Below are 19,750 nucleotides of genomic sequence, written 5' to 3'. Positions count from 1 at the left end.
GCTCGACAGCGCTCCGTGACACATTAGTCAGTTCTATCATATAAGTTGTGTCTTATATAATTTATATCAACATAAGATCGACGATGTTTCTGCCGTGTCGATCCATACTGTCGGATCAGGTGGACACTGGACACGAACATTCCCAATCCCAACGAGGAACTAGGAAACTAAACAGCAACGTCGTGAACGAGGAAGTACGGGATTTGACCGACGTGATGTTGGACCAATCGACGAGCCATATTTACCCCTTCGGTCCCGCCTTCTATGGAACTGACCAGTGAGGTTTAAGTCACGTCACTTCCGATGTACGAAACCATTCCATTGTACGTGAGGCAGTTCCGCGGTGCTTGAGGACTTTGTTGAACTCCGCAGTGAATTTAACCGTATTTATTCCCACTTCATCTGATCCCATTACGGATACGCCGACGTGTCGTCGTCGTCGTCTCGGTGACAGTGTGCGGCTTCTTTACGGACGTGATGACGAGAGGAAAGCTTTAGGAGTCACAAGGTTAGCCGTCACAGCAGTCCGTCGCTCCTCTGGTTTCGATCCTTTGCGTTTTTTTTTAAACTTCATTTCGAGGATAAGTTTTTTTGTTTCTCTGACGCATCAGCGACTCCTTCACTTTTTTTGAGTTTGAATGGAGATTTAAAAACAGCCGGAGCGGTTCCGAATGTGTCTGGACTAGTTTCCATTATCTCCTGAGCTACCTTCATTAGCCTAGCCTCGGAGCTCGTCCAGCTCCTCCAGGGCCGCGGGAGCAGAGCAGCCCCCCACAGAGGAGGCGACATGAACGGGTTCAGCACCGAGGAGGACAGCCACGACGGACCCCCGGCCCCCCCGGGCTGCGGCCAGAGCTGCTGCCTGCTGGAGGACGGGCTGCGCTGCGGGCGGCCGGCGGGCAACGCGTCGTTCAGCAAGAGGATCCAGAAGAGCATCTCCCAGAAGAAGCTCAAGCTGGACATCGACAAGAGTGTGAGTGTGTGTGTGTGTGTGTGTGTGTGTGTGTGTGTGTGTCGACGTGTTGTTATGGTTACTGCACCCGCGGCACGGGACAGGGCCGTGTGGTCGAGTTATAGTGTTACCGTGTGTGACTGTCTATGTCCACGTGTGTGTGTGTGTGTGTGTGTGTGTGTGTGTGTGTGTGTGTGTGTGTGTGTGTGTGTGTGTGTGTGTGTGTGTGTGTGTGTGTGTGTGTGTGTGTGTGTCGCTATGTGTTTGACAGTCTGTGTGTGTGTGTGTGTGTGTGTGTGTGTGTGTGTGTGTGTGTGTTTAATGGCTCCGTGTCTAATGTGTATGTCCTATGTGTGTTCGTAGGTCCGTCACCTCTACATATGTGACTTCCATAAGAACTTCATCCAGAGCGTCCGAAACAAGAGGAAGAGGAAGACGAGCGACGATGGCGGAGAGTCACCTGACCACGACGTAGAGGTCCCAGAGGTAACCATGGTTACGCCACATACACCACCCGTGCTCAGGACTAACTTTTTGTACTTTTACTTTACCCTTTATTGGACGGGAAAATGTCCGTGGTCGTGGACCATCCATCGTGTTCCATCACTTTAAATAAGTCTGAAGTGTTTTTTTTATTTTATAGGGAGTCTTATTCTGTTTTTAGCACTAGCGCCTCGACATCTCTTTTCTTATGAACCAACTCTCTGTACTCCTCTTGTATCCAAAAGCTCTACCTACTAATGATAACAGGCTGATAATTGGTTAATATACTCCAATTAGGATTTATTTATATGTTCTGGTGACCATCCAGAATAGTTCCTTTCTTCGCATGCTCTTGACTAGCGCTAGTGCTGCGGTGCAAGTTCATTGAAACGTTGCACATGCATGTGTCTTCATTGGAACTTAAGTGGATCGTGTTTCAAAATGCATCAGAGTAAATATCCAAGATTTTTTTTTCTTTGTATCTCCTGCCTTGGTGACTTCCTTCTATCCTATAAGACTGTTTTTATTCCATCCAATAATGTGTGTGTGTGTGTGTGCAGGTGGATCTGTTCCAGCTGCAGGTGAACACGCTGCGGCGCTATAAGAGACACTACAAGCTCCAGACCCGGCCAGGCCTCAACAAGGCCCAGCTAGCAGAGGTAACCGTGGTCTACCTGTCGGTCCTCTCTGTTCCCCTGTCTGTCTACCTGTCTGTCTGTCTGTCTGTCTACCTGTCTACCTACCTGCCTGTCTGTCTCTTTACTTGTCTTTGTGTCTGTTTACCTGTTTATGTGTCTGTTTCTCTGTCTGTCTACCTGCCTCTCTGTGTCTTGTCTGTATACATCTCAGTATACCTACCTGTCTGTCTTGGACCATGAAACAGTGCTAGTATTTACATGAGTCCTCCAGGAGGGGGCAGCCTCTGCTTCCTGTCAGGTCTCAGTGGGACTGGCCCCTGCAGCCTGATTGGTGAGGGGGGTGGTGCAGGTCAGGAGGTGGTGTAGGGGCGGGGTGTAGGTCAGTCTTGTAGTCAGGAGGTGGTGTAGGGACGGGGTGTAGGTCAGTCTTGTAGTCAGGAGGTGGTGTAGGGACGGGGTGTAGGTCAGTTGTCGTCAGGAGGTGGTGTAGGGACGGGGTGTAGGTCAGTCTTGTCGTCAGGAGGTGGTGTAGGGAGCTGGTAGTTGCGCTGTAACCATTCTACACCGCTTCCCATGACACTGGCTTTCACTTGAGCTCTGAGCTGCTAGTGTTTCCTTCACATTAGCTCTGAGCTGCTAGTGTTGTTTGCCAGTGTTGCTTTCTTATTAACACTGTGTGCAATATATGTGCAACAAATCAAAGCTAACAAAAATAACCTCAGCTAACTAAACCAAACATATGCTAAAGGATTTATTCTACTCAAACCAAAAGCTACATTGAAGAGTTGAAGATGGGTCCTGGTTCTGTATGACAGTCTAGCCCTCCTGCTGACTATCTGCTACTTGGGCCCCTCGCTGACAACCTGCTGACTAGCCCACTGGCTAGCTATCCGTGCTAACTGTCGGTGCTAACTCCGGTGCGTTCCAGACGGTGAGCCGCCACTTCCGGAACATCCCGGTGAACGAGAAGGAGACGCTCACCTACTTCATCTACATGGTGAAGAGCAGCAAGACCCGCATGGAGCCCAAGACCGACGGGGCCAAGCAGCTCGACTAGCCACCCCCCCACCCCCATCAGCACCGCCATCCGCTCCTCCCGTCACCATGGCAACCCCTCGCCCGACGGAACCCACCGCTGCAGCCGCTGGCCTGCTGTCATTGGTCGGTTCCGAGGGATCTGGGGGCTGCTGTCCCCGGGCAGAACATGGAAACCGTCCTCCCCCCCCCCCCCCCAACCGGCCTTCTGACACCATGGACCCCCTTTGTACTAAATATAGCCTGGTGTGCTGAGACAGAATCATGTCCACTTTGCGCAGCACTGGTATCACAGACTGTCTCTACCCCCCCCCCCCTCTCATTGTCCGCCTCGTTCTCATCTCATTCTCTCTCTCTCTCTCTCTCTCTCTCTCTCTCTCTCTCTCTCTCTTTCTCTTTCTCTTTCTCTTTCTCTTTCTCTACTCTACTCTACTCTATCTACTGCCATTATCTCTCATTACCTCTCTCTCCCTCTGTGGCTGATGGTTCTCCTGGTTTACTAGACTTGTTGACTTTGTGTATGGATTGTATTTGTATCCTAACCTTTATTTTGCGTGTAGAATAAAATTAGCCGTGCTAGTCCTGTTAGCCATTAGCTTGTATCCTGTGTAGCGCAGATGGATACATATATATGGATATATACATATTTATGTATTTATATATACATATATATAAAACGATGTGTATATGTGTGTGTAGCTGACTATTAATGATAATAATAAACATTGTACAGACTCAACTGGCCTCATCTGCTTAAAAACAGTCCAATTATATTGAATGTAGACGTGATATGAACTGTTTTGGTTGCTCCTTTTCCATCTTTCCTCGGACACCATTGTTTTTTTTTGTTTGGCTGGCAACTGAAGATCCCGAGAAGCTGATTGGTCCTATCCTAGCAGGCCTCCACCGAGGATTGATTGGTCCTAACCTATCATCACGACACTAGATAGGGTCCTTCTTAGAGAGCACAAAACTGATTTCACTACTAGGGTGCACCATTAGTGTCTGAATTACTAATTGACTTATTCCCAGTGTTGTTTCATAGGGAATAGGGAAGGGGGACACATTTCGGACAACACTACAAAACGGTGACGCCCTAAGTATATATATTTATAGCGGTGAACTGTAGGGGGATGTATTTATGTAGTGGTAGGCTCCCTGGACATGTGCGGTATTACACCAACACATGTGTATGACGTGTGGCTCAAAACACCAAGGAGATGAGATTAGGCCCCTACAATATAAGAGTTGCTTATCTGTCCATCATACTAAAACGTATAGGCTACTAATAAATTTTAGTATAGTGTAGTATGTTGGCATAATATCACCCCTTTAAGGCCGTCTCCAGGCGATGACGGGTAAGTGTAAGAGAACGGAAGTCGGACAGTATGTTTGGGTTGACTGTTTTTGTTTGTGTCTGCAAGTCACAGTAAAGCAGCATGGCTTCCACTGCAACACAATTCCTTTGACATTCACTTTGTTAACATACACCCGCGCCGTTAGCCCCGTGTTATAACGCGACGGGGACCGCGTCATGTGTAGAGTTCACTCCCTCTAATGATCTGTTGGTGCATACCATGTCTCTGCACACTAGAGGGGGCTGCGGTCCATTTCTAGGAGCACCGTTTATTTTATATTCATCAAGAACCGAAGAAGGTGATCATTAGGACAACTGAGTAGAAATCTAAAAGACACGAAGAAACGGACTTGATAGGAATAAGGGGGATACACACATTTTCGCAGTATATAAAATAAACCGTGCCCCCAAGGTTTCACCGTAACCCGATGGAGAAGAGACCACGGAGGTCTGAGGGTCAAAGTATGCTTGAAGATAGGGTCGGACATTTAGTTTAGAAACATGTTTGTTCACCTATTTATTTATTTTTGAAATTCTCTTAAAATCCAACTATCAATCAATTAAACGTTCTGCTTTAATTGGATAGCCCACCTGTCCGCCCACGTTGGATAGCCCACCGGTCTGCCCACGTTGGATAGCCCACCGGTCTGCCCGACCGACTGCGTGTCGCCCTGCGTCCGTGCGCTCAGCACACCGGAGTCTTCCTCAAGGCAGACCGGAGTCTTCCTCCAGCAGACCGGAGTCTTCCTCAAGGCAGACTCAAACCTGCTGCTGAAGCTCGGGGGCTAGTCACGTGTTGCGGAGGAGCGGCATTACTTGGGACGTCTCGTTTATTGCTCCTGCCTACTTTAATGCTCTGACACTATGGGTAAATAAATACTTTACTTAAAGTATTTAAGAAACTCAATGTTGGACATATTTTAAACAAAGTTCAAGACTCTTCCAGAGAAATGTGACCTCGGTATTGGCGTTTAGAAAAAGGGACTCCTGAGAAAATATGTTTTAGAATTCCCTTCCGAGCCCATGAACAAAATATGTCAAAAACGTCTTGCTGAGACCGTGAAGTATTCAGAAAATAGATTTGTGTCAGTTGTTTCCTCAGATCTTTCGACAGCCGAGGCCTCCTTTTATATATATATATTAGTCGGACTAGTAGGCCTAGTAGCCTATATGCTTAGTAAAAATTCCAAAGAGGAAGTTATTTCAGATTTAGTTTTTGAAACCCTGACACGTTGTGGCTGCAGGAGTTATTTCTATTCGGAATATTTTACTCGGAGGATATTTTGAAGCAATTGGTTAAGATTCATATTTCCCTTTTGTAGTTATTTTCAGTAAAGTTTTAAAATTGTTTTTATTTTAATTCAGAGTTTTTATATAGCCTAATCCCGAACTGTGTGGACGCGGACCCAAAGCACTCAAAAAGTCCAATGAACATTGTGTCCTAAATTAAATCTTTATTATAATTTATTATAATATAATAGGCCTAACGATAACAATCCTTTATTATAACCATACAGCATGTATAATGAATACGTTGTTCTATTCGTCCAAACTCTCGAAGTCTAAAAGTCCTAATGGATTAAATCTTCTTAAACGGACGATATTTCTGAGGTAGATCCAACATCAAACAGCAACAGGACGGACAGTCTCTGATATCACCAGGGCTCAGTGTCTCTCCGGTCTGGGACCAGGGCTCCTGTGATCCTCCTCCTCCTTCATAACCCTACAGTGTGCGTCCGGGTCCCCTAAGGGTCTGAGCTCCAGGGCCTAGACCGTTCCTGTCCTCACGGGCTGAAGTCCAGGGTCCAGGCCTGCCCCGTGTCTCCGCGGGCTGAGCTCCAGGGCCCAGACCCGCTCCGGTCCTCACGGGTTGAGCTCCAGCGCCCAGACCTGCTGCGGCCAGCCCGTCCGGCCCTTCAGACGCTTCTCCCCGGCCGCCGACTCCTGCAGCCCGTCGCTCTGGAACCAGAGATGGTATAGATTCATTAATACCCACTCATATATTATCACATAATATCATATGTTATTATTATATTAAATAGTAGCCACACTCCTTGAGCCCGTCGCCCTGGAACAAGATATCGATTCAATATACTCAATTATATGTTATGATATTACATAATATCATATATTATTATTAAATAATAATATATTATATTATGAAATATATTATTTTATAATAGCATATTTTAGATTATCATGATATTAAATAATATCCTATATTATGATATTGTATAATATCCGAGATATTGTACTAGGCCTATATTATGATTATATTATAGGCCTATAGATAATCCTGCTCGTCGTCTAAGCCTGTATTGTGTTATTCTATGATACTATGTAATAGTATATATATGTAGGCTATATATATTCTATTACATCATATCATAGAATAACACTACTACTATATAGAGAACCTCGGCTCTGAAACACCAAAGGTTTAAATGATATATAATGTAATATATATTATATTAAACAATATAATATCATATTATGCATATAATATAGTATAAATATAAATATTTATACTATAAAATAGTATAAATAGGCCTAACATTAAAATAGGCTTGCATTTACTCACAGACGTTTTTTTGTATTATACGCCTATCTCTACTTTAGGGCCAGTATTATAGACAGCCTGCCTATAATTTAATGTATAGCCTACTTTAGGCTCTGTTAGGCGCACATTCACCAAGGACCCGATCTATGATATAAACGAGGCCTCATTAAATTGTTCTACCTCCCGATATTCACGATATTCGATATTCATGCATAAGAGTCAGACTTGATTCTTCATGTATTATTCCCTGTCTTTTAGTTGTCTCTTAGTTAGTTAGTCTCTTAGTTAGTCTCTTATATTGTATTTTATAAATATGTGCTGCTGTTACAACTGAATGAAATCGAATATAATGGAATCTAAATATGTTTGGACGTAAACTAACGCTTCTCTTTTCAGAAGATATGAAATAAACACCGAGCTCGAAGGAGGAAGAACAACTCATCTTAAAGGACTCGCAGTAAAGATAGTTCGTTTATTTAGAATAAGTCTATAAGTGTGATGCCTCATTATGTATCTAACCAGGCCTGATCCAGCCTTATTAAATAGGCCTAGTTATTAATTATGTAGGCGTTTGTATAGAGTTATAAATTAGCTTATGTCTAGCCCACTATAGGCCTATTTATTTCAAACACCATTTAAACTGCTAATTGTATTTGAAAATATGAAGAAAGGAAGACATTTAACCATAAAGCTAATCAAATATTACAATGTTGAACTCTGACAGTAGGACTGTTCAAATATAACAACACTATTAAAACACTTCAAGATTTAAATAAAAGTTTGATAAGACTGACTCATTGAATGGCCAACCTAATAAAAGCATGAAGGCCTACTGTGGGACAGGGTTCTGGTTATACTGGGACTGTTGGACAGGGTACTGCTTATACTGGGAGTGTTGGACAGGGTTCGGGTTCTACTGGGACTCGGTGCTGTTCGGGAGGGTTCGGGTTATAGCCTACTGGGCCTGTTCGGGAGGGTTCGGGTTATAGCCTACTGGGCCTGTTCGGGAGGGTTCGGGTTATACGGGGCCTGTTCTGGAGGGTTTCGGGTTACTTCCGGACCTAGGTGCTGTTCGACAGGGTTCGGGTCAGACCTGTGGGCCTCATCATCATCCTGCTGAACACAACACTGATCACACACCAACTGAACCTCCACATCTGGGCACCCACCAGTTCCCGCTTGCGCTTGGTTTCTCGGTTGTCGAACTTCTTGATGTCCGCCTTGAAGCCGTCGGCGTGGCCGCAGTCCGCGGCCAGCACGTCCATCAGGTAGGAGATGTAGCTGGTGGCCAGCCGCAGCGTCTTGATCTTGGACAGCTTGGTGTCCGCGGGCACGTTGGGGATCCTCTCCCGGAGCTCCGCGAAGGCCGTGTTGATGCTCTCCGTCCTCCGTCGCTCCTTCTTGGGCCCCGGGGCCCGGCGTGCGCCGCCGCGGGCCGACAGCCCCTCCAGCGGGGCGTCGTGGCCCCCCGGGGGCCCCCCGTACACGGCCTCGGCCGGGTAGGCCTGGGGCCCCCAGCTGTGGAGGTAGGGCTCCTGGGCGCACCGCGGGACGAACGGGAAGGTCTCATGCATGAGGTGGTGATGCTGGTAGCTGCCGATCACGTTCATGGCGGATCTGATCGATCACTGACCTGCTGATCACTGGGTCTCTCTGAGAGGTCAGGCCGGGAGGGTCATCTGCTGCAGGGAAGACGAGCTCACGAGAACCACGGAGGACCAGAATGACATCCAACACGAGAGGACTCTGCAGGCACGAGCCGCTTCACCGGAGGACCAACGTCATCCTCCACCGAATCACCGGTTGGATAAAAGTAAACACTGCCTTTCAGCTTCAGTTTCAGTCAAGCAAAAGTCACACTTGGAATCACTTTAAAGAAAAAACGAAAGGTTAGGAGAAGTCAAAAGTCAAAAAGGAAACAGGAAAGTGAGATTTTAGATTCCAAACGTCGGGTATCGCGTTGGCTCGTCATCCGTGAGAAATGTGAGCTCTGGATCCGAGGCCCATCAGGTTTATATGATGAGGTAATCTGATAGAGGCCAGCAGCCAATGGCAGACCAGGCCTTGCGGGAGCCAAGCAGCCAATAGGAGGCGATTCCGAGCCCGTTAGCCAATCAGAGCGTCGTGAGGGTTGGGGTCTCCTTGTTATTCAAAATCTGCTTCAGATTACATCTGCTGCTCCCGCAGTCACCTCTGTGAACCCCTTATTCATATCTCTTTATTCAAATCTCTGTTTTAAGTCTCTTTAATCATATATCTTTATTCACATTTCTGTATTTATAACTTTCTTTTTATAGCTCCGTTTAAACATTTTATTAATTTCTATTTATTTATATCTCTATTTATAAATATTTGTTTTTACTATCTTCATTAATGTCTCTTAATTTTTATTGATCTTTATGTATATGTCTTTATTTATATATTTATGTTAAATCCCTTTATTTAAATAACTTTATATTGAATTTGATACATAAAAAAGAAGACCTTTTTTATATCTCTATTTATAATGATTTATTATTTATTTGTATCAATTTATTTTATATATCTTTATGTCCAATTCTTTATTTATATATTTCTTAATTCGATCTCTTTCTTGAATGTCTCTTTAATTTAACCACTTGATGAATTCTCTTTTTTAATCTTTATCTCTTTCCTTAAATCATAAATGGAAACATCTCATTGTCCTCAGCAGCCCGCTATTGATTCATCATGAGGCCATATATTACAAATATCATAACGAGTTAACACATAAAACTTCCAGAAGTTTAAAGTTACGGATGAATTCCCATTAGTCTTGTTGTAGGCCTAGAGATAATTGTTATCGTATTATCGTTATTATTGGAACGTTATATGCATAATGGCCTTTTAGATTTAAATCATGTTATTAATGTATGGGTTTGTATTTTATATTATACATACATATATATATGTACAATATTATCTCTGCCCCCCCCCCCCCCCCCCCCCCCTCTCCTCTCTCTCTCTCTCTCTCTCTCTCTCTCTCTCTCTCTCTCTCTCTCTCTCTCTCTCTCTCTCTCTCTATATATATATATATATATATATATATATATATATATATATATATATACATATGTTATTAATAAAAATGGATTTGAAATTGAGATGAAAAGGAAACATGATCTTGTAGAATATCATCTGAGGTTGGGTCACAGTGTTGTTCGTTGTTCTCCTCAATCGTTTATTTGATGCCTGAACGACCTGTGGCCTCCTGCTGTTTTATGTGAGGGGGAAGCTTGCTGCGGGAGAACGATACAGATGCATCGGATGCAGGAGCAGAGCTCTGCGGGCCTGCACTCCACCTGATCTTCATGTGGGATCAGCAGCAGATTCTACATGATCTGAAACATCATGCTAGGGCTGCTCCAAGGGGGAGACTCGAGCCACTCAGCTCAGCAGGAGGTAGTCTGCTGGGGTATCTTCTAGAGATAGACCCCTGATGTCCACGTTTCCCCCTCCCCTCCTCTCCCCTCCCCTCCCTTCCTCTCCCCTCTCCTCTCCCCTCCTCTCTCCTCTTCTCTCCCCTCCTCTCCCCTCCACCTTTCTCTCCCCTCTCCTCTTCTCTCTCCTCTAGCTTAGCCTCTCCTCTCCTCTCCTCTCCTCTCATCTCCTCTTTTCTCTTCTCTTCTCTCCTCTCCTCTCTCCTCTGGCCTAACCTCTCCTCTCCTCTCGTTCTGGACTATCTTCTCGACTCTTCTCTCTTTATCTTCTGGAAGAATTTCCCGAAGCTCCACAAGTAGCGTCGCCTCCAACACAAACACGGCATCTTATCTCGTCTGTTTAAACATTATCCCATTACATTGCTTGACCTTGACACTATTTAGAAACCATTTTCTGCTGCCTCTTCTCTAAATACGGCCGTAAATCTCCCGTTGTCCGCTCCCAGCGAGACATATTCCATAAAAGTCCTCTAGCGTGGACCGTGTTTACGCTGCAGCGGTTTGAACCATATTTCACCGCGTGGACGATAGATGGCCAGTCACCGCGCTCTGTCTGTTATTCACGAGGGATACACACACCGTCCGCTCGGGCCTGGCCTGTGTCTGCTTTGTAGATGCAGCTCTAAGGAAGAAATATTTAATTGTTCCCATAAAGTCAAACAAACGGGAATACTCAACACACATTCTTCGTTCTATTTTCCGCAGTGTATTTTATATTCCATTCCATATTCGTCTTCTATGTTGAATATTCTTTGTTCCATATTTTATATTGAGATAACTCTTAATTCATTCCCCAGGGGGTATTATCACATCTCAAATCTCAAAATAGAGATAAGGGAGGAGATAGTTCCAAAATAGAAATAAACAGAACACAAAATAGACAAATAGTAAACATTTAATTCAACGATAAACAATACACGTAGTCAACAGACTAAACAATGTACATGAGTAATTATGCCTCCTATAGACTTGATGCCTCCAATAGCCTTGTTTCCTCCTCCCTAGCCTTGTTTCCCCCTCCATAGCATTGAGGCCTACTCCCTAGCCTTGTTTCCTCATCCCTAGCCTTGAGGCCTCCTCTCTAGCCTTGTTTCCTCCTCCCTAGCCTTGAGGCCTCCACCCTAGCCTTGTTTCCTCCTCTCTAGCCTTGTTTCCTCCTCCCTAGCAAACCAAAGTAACAACAATGGGCAGATGTTCTACCACAGCCTGGTAGAACATCTGCAGTAGCCTACGGCACACATCCAAGAACCTCCTGAGAAGACTGAGTGTGCTGAGTCCCCAGGGTGGTCCGTCAAGGTTCTAGTCCTAGGAACCCCCATCTCCTCCTGGATGGTACGAGGGTCTGGGGGGACCTGCTCCATCAGAGGTCCATCAGAGGTCCATTCCAGCTCGGTGGTCTGGCTGAGGTCCAGCTGGAGGTGGTTCTCCTCAGGCCATCTCCCAAAGCTCTTTGAAGAATATTATGTTCCACATTCTCTACTGTATTCCATATTCTATATTCAATGTTCTATGTTGTAGTCTATATTCTATATTGTATTTTCCAAATTGTATTACATATTATATCTTCAATGTTGTGGTCTATATTCTATTTAGTTTTTTCTAAATTGTATTGCATGTTCTATATTCGATGTTCTAGTCTATTTTCTATATTGTTTTCTATAAATTCTATTCCATAATCTATATTCAATGTTGTAGTCTATATTCTATATTGTACTTTCTAAATTGTAATCCATATTCTATATTCTATGCTCTACATAGAATAAGTCTTAGTCTCATCAATCATGAATAAGTGGTTGAATCATTTTTGTGAGACTTGAAACGCTTCCTATCGTATACGGACAAATGAAATATGCTCTTACAATCTGTTTATTTAATAAAAAGGAAAGAACGGAAGAAAATAAAGAACATGAATCAATGGAGAAGCACTGTTCTCCTCTCTCCCCCCTCGCTCGGGTGGGAAAGGCTCCAGCGAGGTCAGGGCAGCCATCTTGTCCATGTTATGGCTTTCACTGTAATTGTTTGTGTCATCAGATGAGAGTTTCAATAGAGCCGCTTCCTCCCTCTCCAAAGTGCTTACGCTGGACGCAACTCAAATAAATAGAATGCTGGCTACGCTGCCTTTCGGCTCTCTGTTAAGCCTCTCAATGTGAGCTCCTACAGCAGTTACAGCTGTTAGAGCTGTTAGCTCTTAAGAGTTGCCCGTTGGTAGCTGTGAGAGTTGTTAGCTGTTAGAGCTCAAAGCCCTTAGAAGCCACTAGAGCTGTAAGCTGACAGAGCTGCTAGAGCTATTAGCTGCTACAGCTGTTAGCTGCTACAGATGTTAACTGTTAGAGCTTTCAGAGATGTCAGAGCGGTTAGCTGTATTGTTTGCTGTTGGAGCTATTGGCTGTTTGAGCTCTTAGTGCTGTTAGCAGTTAGAGCTGTTAGCCATTAGCGATCAGACCTGTTATAGCTGCTATTTGATATCTAACAGTTAGCAGACGGTGATAAGCTGTTTGATCTGTTAGAGCTGTTAGTGATGTTAGCTGTTAAGGCTGTGGGCTGCTAGAACTCTTAGCGCTGTTGGTGCTGTTAGATTAAGGTGACCAGACTGAGACAGTCTGAGACAAAATCCGGGGACATTTTCGGTTCAGCCGTGTAAAAACCTCCAGACATGTAGTGTTTTTGTCATAGAAAAACTAAAACGGGGACACTGCCCTTACCATTCTCAAAGCAGTTTCTCTCTTATTGTGGACGATAGTTGACCGGGGGGGGGGGGGTTACGGGTTTGCAGACGGAATTGTTGACGGGGGATGGGGGGGGGTTGCGGGTTTGCGGGCGGAAATTGTTGATGGGGGGGAGGGTACGGATACGGTGCGCAACAAATTTTCATTTTTTCCTTTATTCCAATTTCAAATCTTTCAGTCACAGTGAAAACCGGGGGCATTTCCGGGGACAGTAGTGGCCGGGGACAGGTCACTGAAAACGGGGACTGTCCCCAGAAACCGGGGACGTCTGGTCTATGTTAGATACTACAGCCGTTACCTGTTAGCTTTCAGCACTCTTGAGCTCTTCAAGCGCTTAGCTTTTAGAGCTGTTTTCAAGCCAAGTTCAGAGTACGTATTCCCTATGAGCTGAACTGGTTAGAGAAGGTGTAGAGCTTCTGAAGCGTTTAGTCTCAAGAGATTCAGTCAAGGGGTAGAGTGCTTTGAGGTTGTATTCAGGTGTCCACCAACTACTTCATCATGGCCAACACTGACCTCATCGTGACCTGTTTGCGGCACCACAATGAGCGACGGTACTTTTTAAAGGGAGATTATAACAACGCAACAAGTAGAAATATCACTACATCATTTGTCTCTTACAAGTTGCCAAGAAGCAGCTCCATCATTCATTAGTCTCTCTCCAGGTGGAGTACTTTCCCTGAAGTTGTGTTGGTTTTTAGGATGAGCCAGTGACTCGCCAGCTTCTTACTCCCAGCATAACACTAGCGTCAGCACCCTGTCTCTAGTCACAACCTGTCTCACAACCTGTCTCTGTACTGTATGACCACAGATGGCTATACAATACTGCAGCAAGTAGCGAGAATCCCAAGATATCTCAGGATGATGTGTTAGGATTTTTTTTCAAGCACAAATGTTAGGTCTCTGCAAAGACTGATAGCATAACAGAATGTTAGTCTCTATAAAGACTGATAACATAACAGAATGTTAGTCTCTATAAAGACTGATAACATCGCACTATGTTAGTCTCTATGGAGACTGATAACATAACAGAATGTTAGTCTCTATAAAGACTGATAACATAACAGAATGTTAGTCTCTATAAAGACTGATAACATCACACTATGTTAGTCTCTATGGAGACTGATAACATCACAGAATGTTATGACTCTATAAAGACCTCCACATCATAACATAACATCAAACCTCCACAACATAACACTATGTTAGATTCTATAAAGACTGATGACAAAACACTGTAGTCTCTTTAAAGACTGATAACATAACAGAATGTTAATCTCTAGGAAGACTGATAACATTACTTGTTATGTTCACAACCTATGTTATGTTGTGGAGGCTGTGAATAGAGCCGCTGTGTTCTACCTGTGACTACCAGGTGTTCAGGTCAACCGGCCCTCACCTCATTTACCTTTCAGCTCTTAAAGACAGAAACAGCTTGTTAAAGAGCACGCACACACACACACACACACACACAAACACACACTCCCGGTCTCTAATTAGAACCAAAGCAACTCTGAGTGGGCGGAGCCCCGGCTGATTCTAATGGGGACCTCATCAGACTCAGGCTAGCAGTTGGTATTCCCAGTTGGTATTCCCAGTCAATGGGAAAGCGTGGGGAAAGTGTTTTTGTAATGTAGCTTGTGGTAAGACAAACGCTGTGAGTGAGAGGTGAGTACAGTCACAGGATGCGGTGGGGAACCGGGCGAGCAGGGAGGATGTGCCGGATCAGGGTCACGTGGTACGTCCAGAGACTGAGCTGTAGAGGGCGGATGGAGGGAATCAGGAAGGATTCAGAGTCCGTCTCGAGCTCTGGACCCGGCGGTTCTGCTCACCTCCCCTCCAGCTCTCCACGACCCCAGGGCCACAGAGGTCTGGGTCTGCATGGGCACATTGCATTACACAAAGGAGGAGCAGGAGGAGGGGGAGGGGGAGGAAGAGGAGGAGGAGGAGGAGCAGGAGGTGGAGGAGGAAGAGGAGGAACAAGAGGTGGAGCAGGAGGTGAAGGTTGGAGGAGGTGGAGGAGGTTGGAACCGGCTGTGTGTGTGTGTGTGTGTGTGTGTGTGTGTGTGTGTGTGTGTGTGTGTGTGTGTGTGTGTGTGTGTGTGTGTGTGTGTGTGTGTGTGTGTGTGTGTGTGTGTGTGTGTTTTATGAGGTGTTGCTGTAGGCCATGAAAGACTTTTTGACAACAGTAACCATGACAACAAAAAACAGTAACCCCTCCCACCAATGCTGGTCAAACAATCAGCTTTACATTTTGGGGGGGCGGTATTAGCTCAGGAGGTAGAGTGGGTTGGCTGGTAACCGCAAGGTTGGTGGTTCGATGGGTGGGCAAGACGCCTCACCCTGATTGCTCCTGATGAGCTGGCTGTCGCCCTGCGTGGTTGACTCTGCCATCTGCCATCGGTGTGTGAATGGGTGAATGGGTCAGTCTACACAGTAAATCACTTTGGATAAAAGCGCTGTATGAATGAGGACCATTTACGTTTTTTAACTGAAAGAGCATTTATAATATGATATAACATATAACTCATGTAACATGTACTGTATATAATATATAATATAACATATAATAGAGCATGGTTGAGAAACCATAACATGTAACAAATATAACTTATAGAACATGCATAATATATCTCCATCACTTCATCAACAAAGAGTGAGAAAAAAATACAATTATCCCAGTCTCTGTATACTGTCCAACCCCTACCTGCTCCTTAATGACCTGTCTCTGTACTGTCTAACCCCTACCTGGTCCTTATTGACCTGTCTCTGTACTGTCTAACCCCTACCTGCTCCTTAATGACCTGTCTCTGTACTGTCTAACCCCTACCTGCTCCTTAATGACCTGTCTCTGTACTGTCTAACCCCTACCTGGTCCTTATTGACCTGTCTCTGTACTGTCTAACCCCTACCTGCTCCTTAACGACCTGTCTCTGTACTGTCTAACCCCTACCTGCTCCTTATTGACCTGTCTCTGTACTGTCTAACCCCTTCCTGCTCCTTATTGACCTGTCTCTATGTGCCCTGTGAGTGACTTTACATAAAGCGTCTGCTGAACGACTACATAGTTACTATATAACCCATATCTGCCTGCCCTGGGCCTGGTGCTACAGCCACACCATATCAGTGAGACCCTAAAATAACCGCAGGAATGCTCTCATCTCTCAAAGCCTTGATTGGTCGTTATCTCAGCCGTGCCACCTCTGATTGGATGGTTGTCGTACATGGAGCTGAGAGGAGGGGGTGGGCTATGAGAATATGGAGGGGAAAGGTCAGATCATGCCAGGTTGGGGTTAGCGTGGAATTTTAGGGTTAGCAAGCAAGGTTAGGATTGGATAAGTGGCTTAGGGTTAGCCTGCTAGGTTAGGGTTAGATAACTACGTTAGGATTAGCATGCAAGGTGAGGTTTAGATGACTAGGTTAAGGTAAGCAAGCTTGGTTAGGGTTTGATACCTACATTAGAGTTAGCATTTTAGTTTGGGATGGATAACTGGGTTAGGGTTAGCATCCTAGTTTTGGGTGAGCATGCTCGGTTAGCATTAGCATGCTAGCTGAGGATCAGATAACCAGGTTAGGGTGAGCATAATGCTTGCGATGTAGCCGGATGCTAGTGGCGTAGCAAGATGCTAGAGGTGATTTTTTTTCGACGCTGCCCCTTCGTCACACCACCCTCCCCCGCCTGCAAGCGAGCCTTCCCACAATCCCTTGCCCCACGCAAGCACAAAGTGAACGGGAGGCGAGAGCCACACTCGAGGCCACGCATTTGGTGGGGTCGAGCCGTTAGGGTCTGGGGTCAGGGGTCAGGCTGCAGCCAGGAGACCACCTGACGGAGGGGCTGGAGGTGGAGGAGGTGGAGGAGGTGGAGGAGGTGGAGGAGGTGGCGATGGGTTCGGCGATGGGTCGGCATACCGCTCCGACCGGCAGCTGATTTACGGCCCTGGGGCCCTGAAGCATCTGTAGAGGTTCTATAGAAGAGACGGTTCTATAGAGATGGTGGTTCTATAGAGATGGTTCTATAGAGATGGTGGTTCTATAGAGATGGTTCTAAAGAGATGGTTCTATAGAGATGGTGGTTCTATAGAGATGGTGGTTCTATAGAGATGGTTCTAAAGAGATGGTTCTATAGAGATGGTGGTTCTATAGAGATGGTGGTTCTATAGAGATGGTTCTATAGAGATGGTGGTTCTATAGAGATGATGGTTCTATAGAGATGGTTCTAAAGAGATGGTTCTATAGAGATGGTGGTTCTATAGAGATGGTTCTATAGAGATGATGGTTCTATAGAGATGGTTCTATAGAGATGATGGTTCTATAGAGATGGTTCTATAGAGATGGTTCTTTGGAGACGGTGGTTCTATAGAGACGGAGGCTCTTTAGAGACGGTGGTTCCACAGAGACGGTGGTTCTATAGAGACGGAGGCTCTTTAGAGACGTGGTTCTAAGCAGTACTAAGGTCGCCTCTCTCGGCGTCTCTTTGTGGTTTTGTTGTGTTTTTCTGTCACATCCACTGCAGCTGAAGAGAACCAGATCACCGGCCCCAGGCCGCTGGCCCTATTAGATCATAGATCACATGATCACATGATCGCATGCAGTCTGCTGCACAGCACAGGAGGGCCGCTACTGTTGTCGCCTGTGTGTGTGTGTGTGTGTGTGTGTGTGTGTGTGTGTGTGGGTGTGGGTGTGGGTGTGTGTGTGTGTATGTGTGTGTGTGTTTTTGTGAGTGAGTGAATGAGTGTGGGTGTGGGTGTGTGTGTGTGTGTTTGTGTGTGTGTGTGTGTTGTGTGAATGTGTGTGTGTGTGTGTTGTGTGTGTGTGTGTGTGTGTGTGCGCGTGTGCGTGTAAGTGAGTGAGTGTGTAAGTGAATGAGTGAGTGAACGCGCACGCGCGCGCGCGCGCGTGTGTGTGTGTGTGTGTGTGTGTGTGTACCTTTGTGTGAGTGTATCTGAGTGCGTAAGTGAATGGGCGAGTGAACCAGTGTGCGTGTGTGTGTGCGTGTGATCATAGTAGTGATGTACTTACTGTCCAGCCTGTTGGAACATTAATCAGATCTCTTGTGTCTGGCGTGACGCGTGGCCCGGCCCGGAGCTTTTATCTGGCGTTGGGCTCTCTGCGTGGTGGTGTCTGCCTCCTGTCCCCCGCCCGCTGACTGATGCCTGCTGACACGTCGTCATTTAACATTTAGCTTCGTTAGCTTCGGAACAATGAGCCTGCGGTCTCCTCGTCTGGGCAGCAGGAGCCCAGCCTGACGGGAAGAGGAGGAGGAGAGGGAGGAGGGGGAGGGGGAGGGGGAGGAGGGGGAGGAGGAAAAGTTGCAGGAGGAGGAGGAAGAGGTGGAGGAGTAAAATGTGGAGGAGGAAAAGGTGGAGGAGGAGGAGGAGGAGGAGGAGAGAGGAGGAGGAGGAGGAGGTGGAAGAGTAAAATGTGGAGGAGGAGGAGGAGGAGGAAGAAGTGGAGGTGGAGTTTGAGGAGGAGGTAGAGGTTGTGGTGGAGGAGATGGAGGTGGTTTTGGAGGTGGAGGAGGAGGTTGTGGTGGAGGAGGTGGAGGTGGTTTTGGAGGAGGAGGAGGTAGGTTTTGGAACAAGAGGTCTTTCCTCTTCTCACCAGTTCCACTGGTGTGTTTCACATGTTCTGCAGGCAGGTGCGTCTGTGGTTCTGTTGTCATGGAGATAAATAGAGAGGGTGTGTTGGTCCCACTGGTGTCACAAGGCCGGGGCCTCTGCCTCCCTCTAGCCTCTGGCCTCCAGGCCTCTAGCTCCAGGCCTCTAGCTCCAGGCCTTTAGCTCCAGGGCCTCTGGCCTCCAGGGCCTCTGGCCTCCAGGCCTCTAGCTCCAGGGCCTCTGGCCTCCAGGCCTCTAGCTCCTGGCCTCTAGCTCCAGGCCTCTAGCTCCTGGCCTCTAGCTCGTGGCCTCTAGCTCCAGGCCTCTAGCTCCAGGGCCTCTGTCCTCCCGGGTCTCTGGCTCCCCTGGTCTCTGGCCTCCAGTGCCTCTGACTCCCTCTGGCCTCCAGTGCCTCTGACTCCCTCTGGCCTCCAGTGCCTCTGGCCTTCAAACTAGAGGAGGTGTTGCCACGGCCCAATGGTTTCATTTAAAACTGACGGAGGGTAAGGGGAGAGACAGGAGTAGGACCGGTGCGACATTTAAGGAACGTGTTGAGAACATGTGGAGAACATGTTGAGAACATGTGGAGAACATGTTAAGAAAATGTGGAGAACATGTTTAGGTGCTCCTCAGATGTTCCTCAGACGATACTTTAGATCTTCCTCAGATTTCCTTCAGATGAACCTTTAGATAGTGTGTTAGCGTTCGGCCGGTGTCTAGCGTGTGTGTGAGGCTCGTTCCGCGTGTGTTTGCGTCCAGCCGGTGTCTAGCGCGCGTGTGTAAGGTGTTGTTAATGCAGCGCTCTCCTCTCCTCAGGTGGGTTTAAACACGGCGGTGATGGACAGCATTGTTTCTCAGCACCATCAGTCTCCGGCCTCTCAGGCCAAAGCCTATTTTTACGGCTTGCTTATGCATTCCTGCACTGAGCGGTTTACATACCGCCGCTG

At 46.4% G+C, this 19,750-nt stretch overlaps 2 protein-coding genes across 2 annotated transcripts; one reads left to right on the top strand and one right to left on the bottom strand.

The window, feature by feature from the left end:
- Positions 1–319: 319 nt before the first annotated feature.
- On the top strand, positions 320–3,800 carry sap30l (sap30-like). The gene is made up of 4 exons (XM_084474394.1): positions 320–973; positions 1,316–1,438; positions 1,996–2,094; positions 3,002–3,800. Exons 1-4 carry the CDS (start codon positions 788–790, stop codon positions 3,128–3,130), a joined length of 537 nt encoding a protein of 178 aa, XP_084330520.1. The 5' UTR covers positions 320–787; the 3' UTR covers positions 3,131–3,800.
- A 2,169-nt stretch (positions 3,801–5,969) lies between these two features.
- On the bottom strand, positions 5,970–8,970 carry LOC311354587 (heart- and neural crest derivatives-expressed protein 1-like). The gene is made up of 2 exons (XM_084474395.1): positions 8,195–8,970; positions 5,970–6,424 (listed from the first exon to the last, which is right to left on the bottom strand). The coding sequence occupies exons 1-2, from the start codon at positions 8,633–8,635 to the stop codon at positions 6,329–6,331; spliced, it is 537 nt and encodes a 178-aa protein (XP_084330521.1). The 5' UTR covers positions 8,636–8,970; the 3' UTR covers positions 5,970–6,328.
- Between the last annotated feature and the right edge of the window lie 10,780 nt (positions 8,971–19,750).

The sequence above is a fragment of the Micromesistius poutassou genome, assembly GCF_964030765.1.
Source record: "Micromesistius poutassou genome assembly, chromosome: 10".
Classification (NCBI taxonomy): domain Eukaryota; kingdom Metazoa; phylum Chordata; class Actinopteri; order Gadiformes; family Gadidae; genus Micromesistius; species Micromesistius poutassou.
This window is presented reverse-complemented; position numbering and strand designations above follow the sequence as displayed.

What these genes read in the sequence shown, in the direction of transcription:
- sap30l (XM_084474394.1), top strand. Translation starts at nt 788, where the DNA reads ATGAACGGGTTCAGCACCGAGGAGGACAGCCACGACGGACCCCCGGCC. An exon ending in ACGACGTAGAGGTCCCAGAG is followed by an intron (nt 1,439 to 1,995) that starts GTAACCATGGTT and finishes GTGTGTGTGCAG; the next exon opens with GTGGATCTGTTCCAGCTGCA. An exon ending in ACAAGGCCCAGCTAGCAGAG is followed by an intron (nt 2,095 to 3,001) that starts GTAACCGTGGTC and finishes GGTGCGTTCCAG; the next exon opens with ACGGTGAGCCGCCACTTCCG.
- LOC311354587 (XM_084474395.1), bottom strand. Translation starts at nt 8,635, where the DNA reads ATGAACGTGATCGGCAGCTACCAGCATCACCACCTCATGCATGAGACC. An exon ending in CCAAGCGCAAGCGGGAACTG is followed by an intron (nt 6,425 to 8,194) that starts GTGGGTGCCCAG and finishes CTCTGGTTCCAG; the next exon opens with AGCGACGGGCTGCAGGAGTC.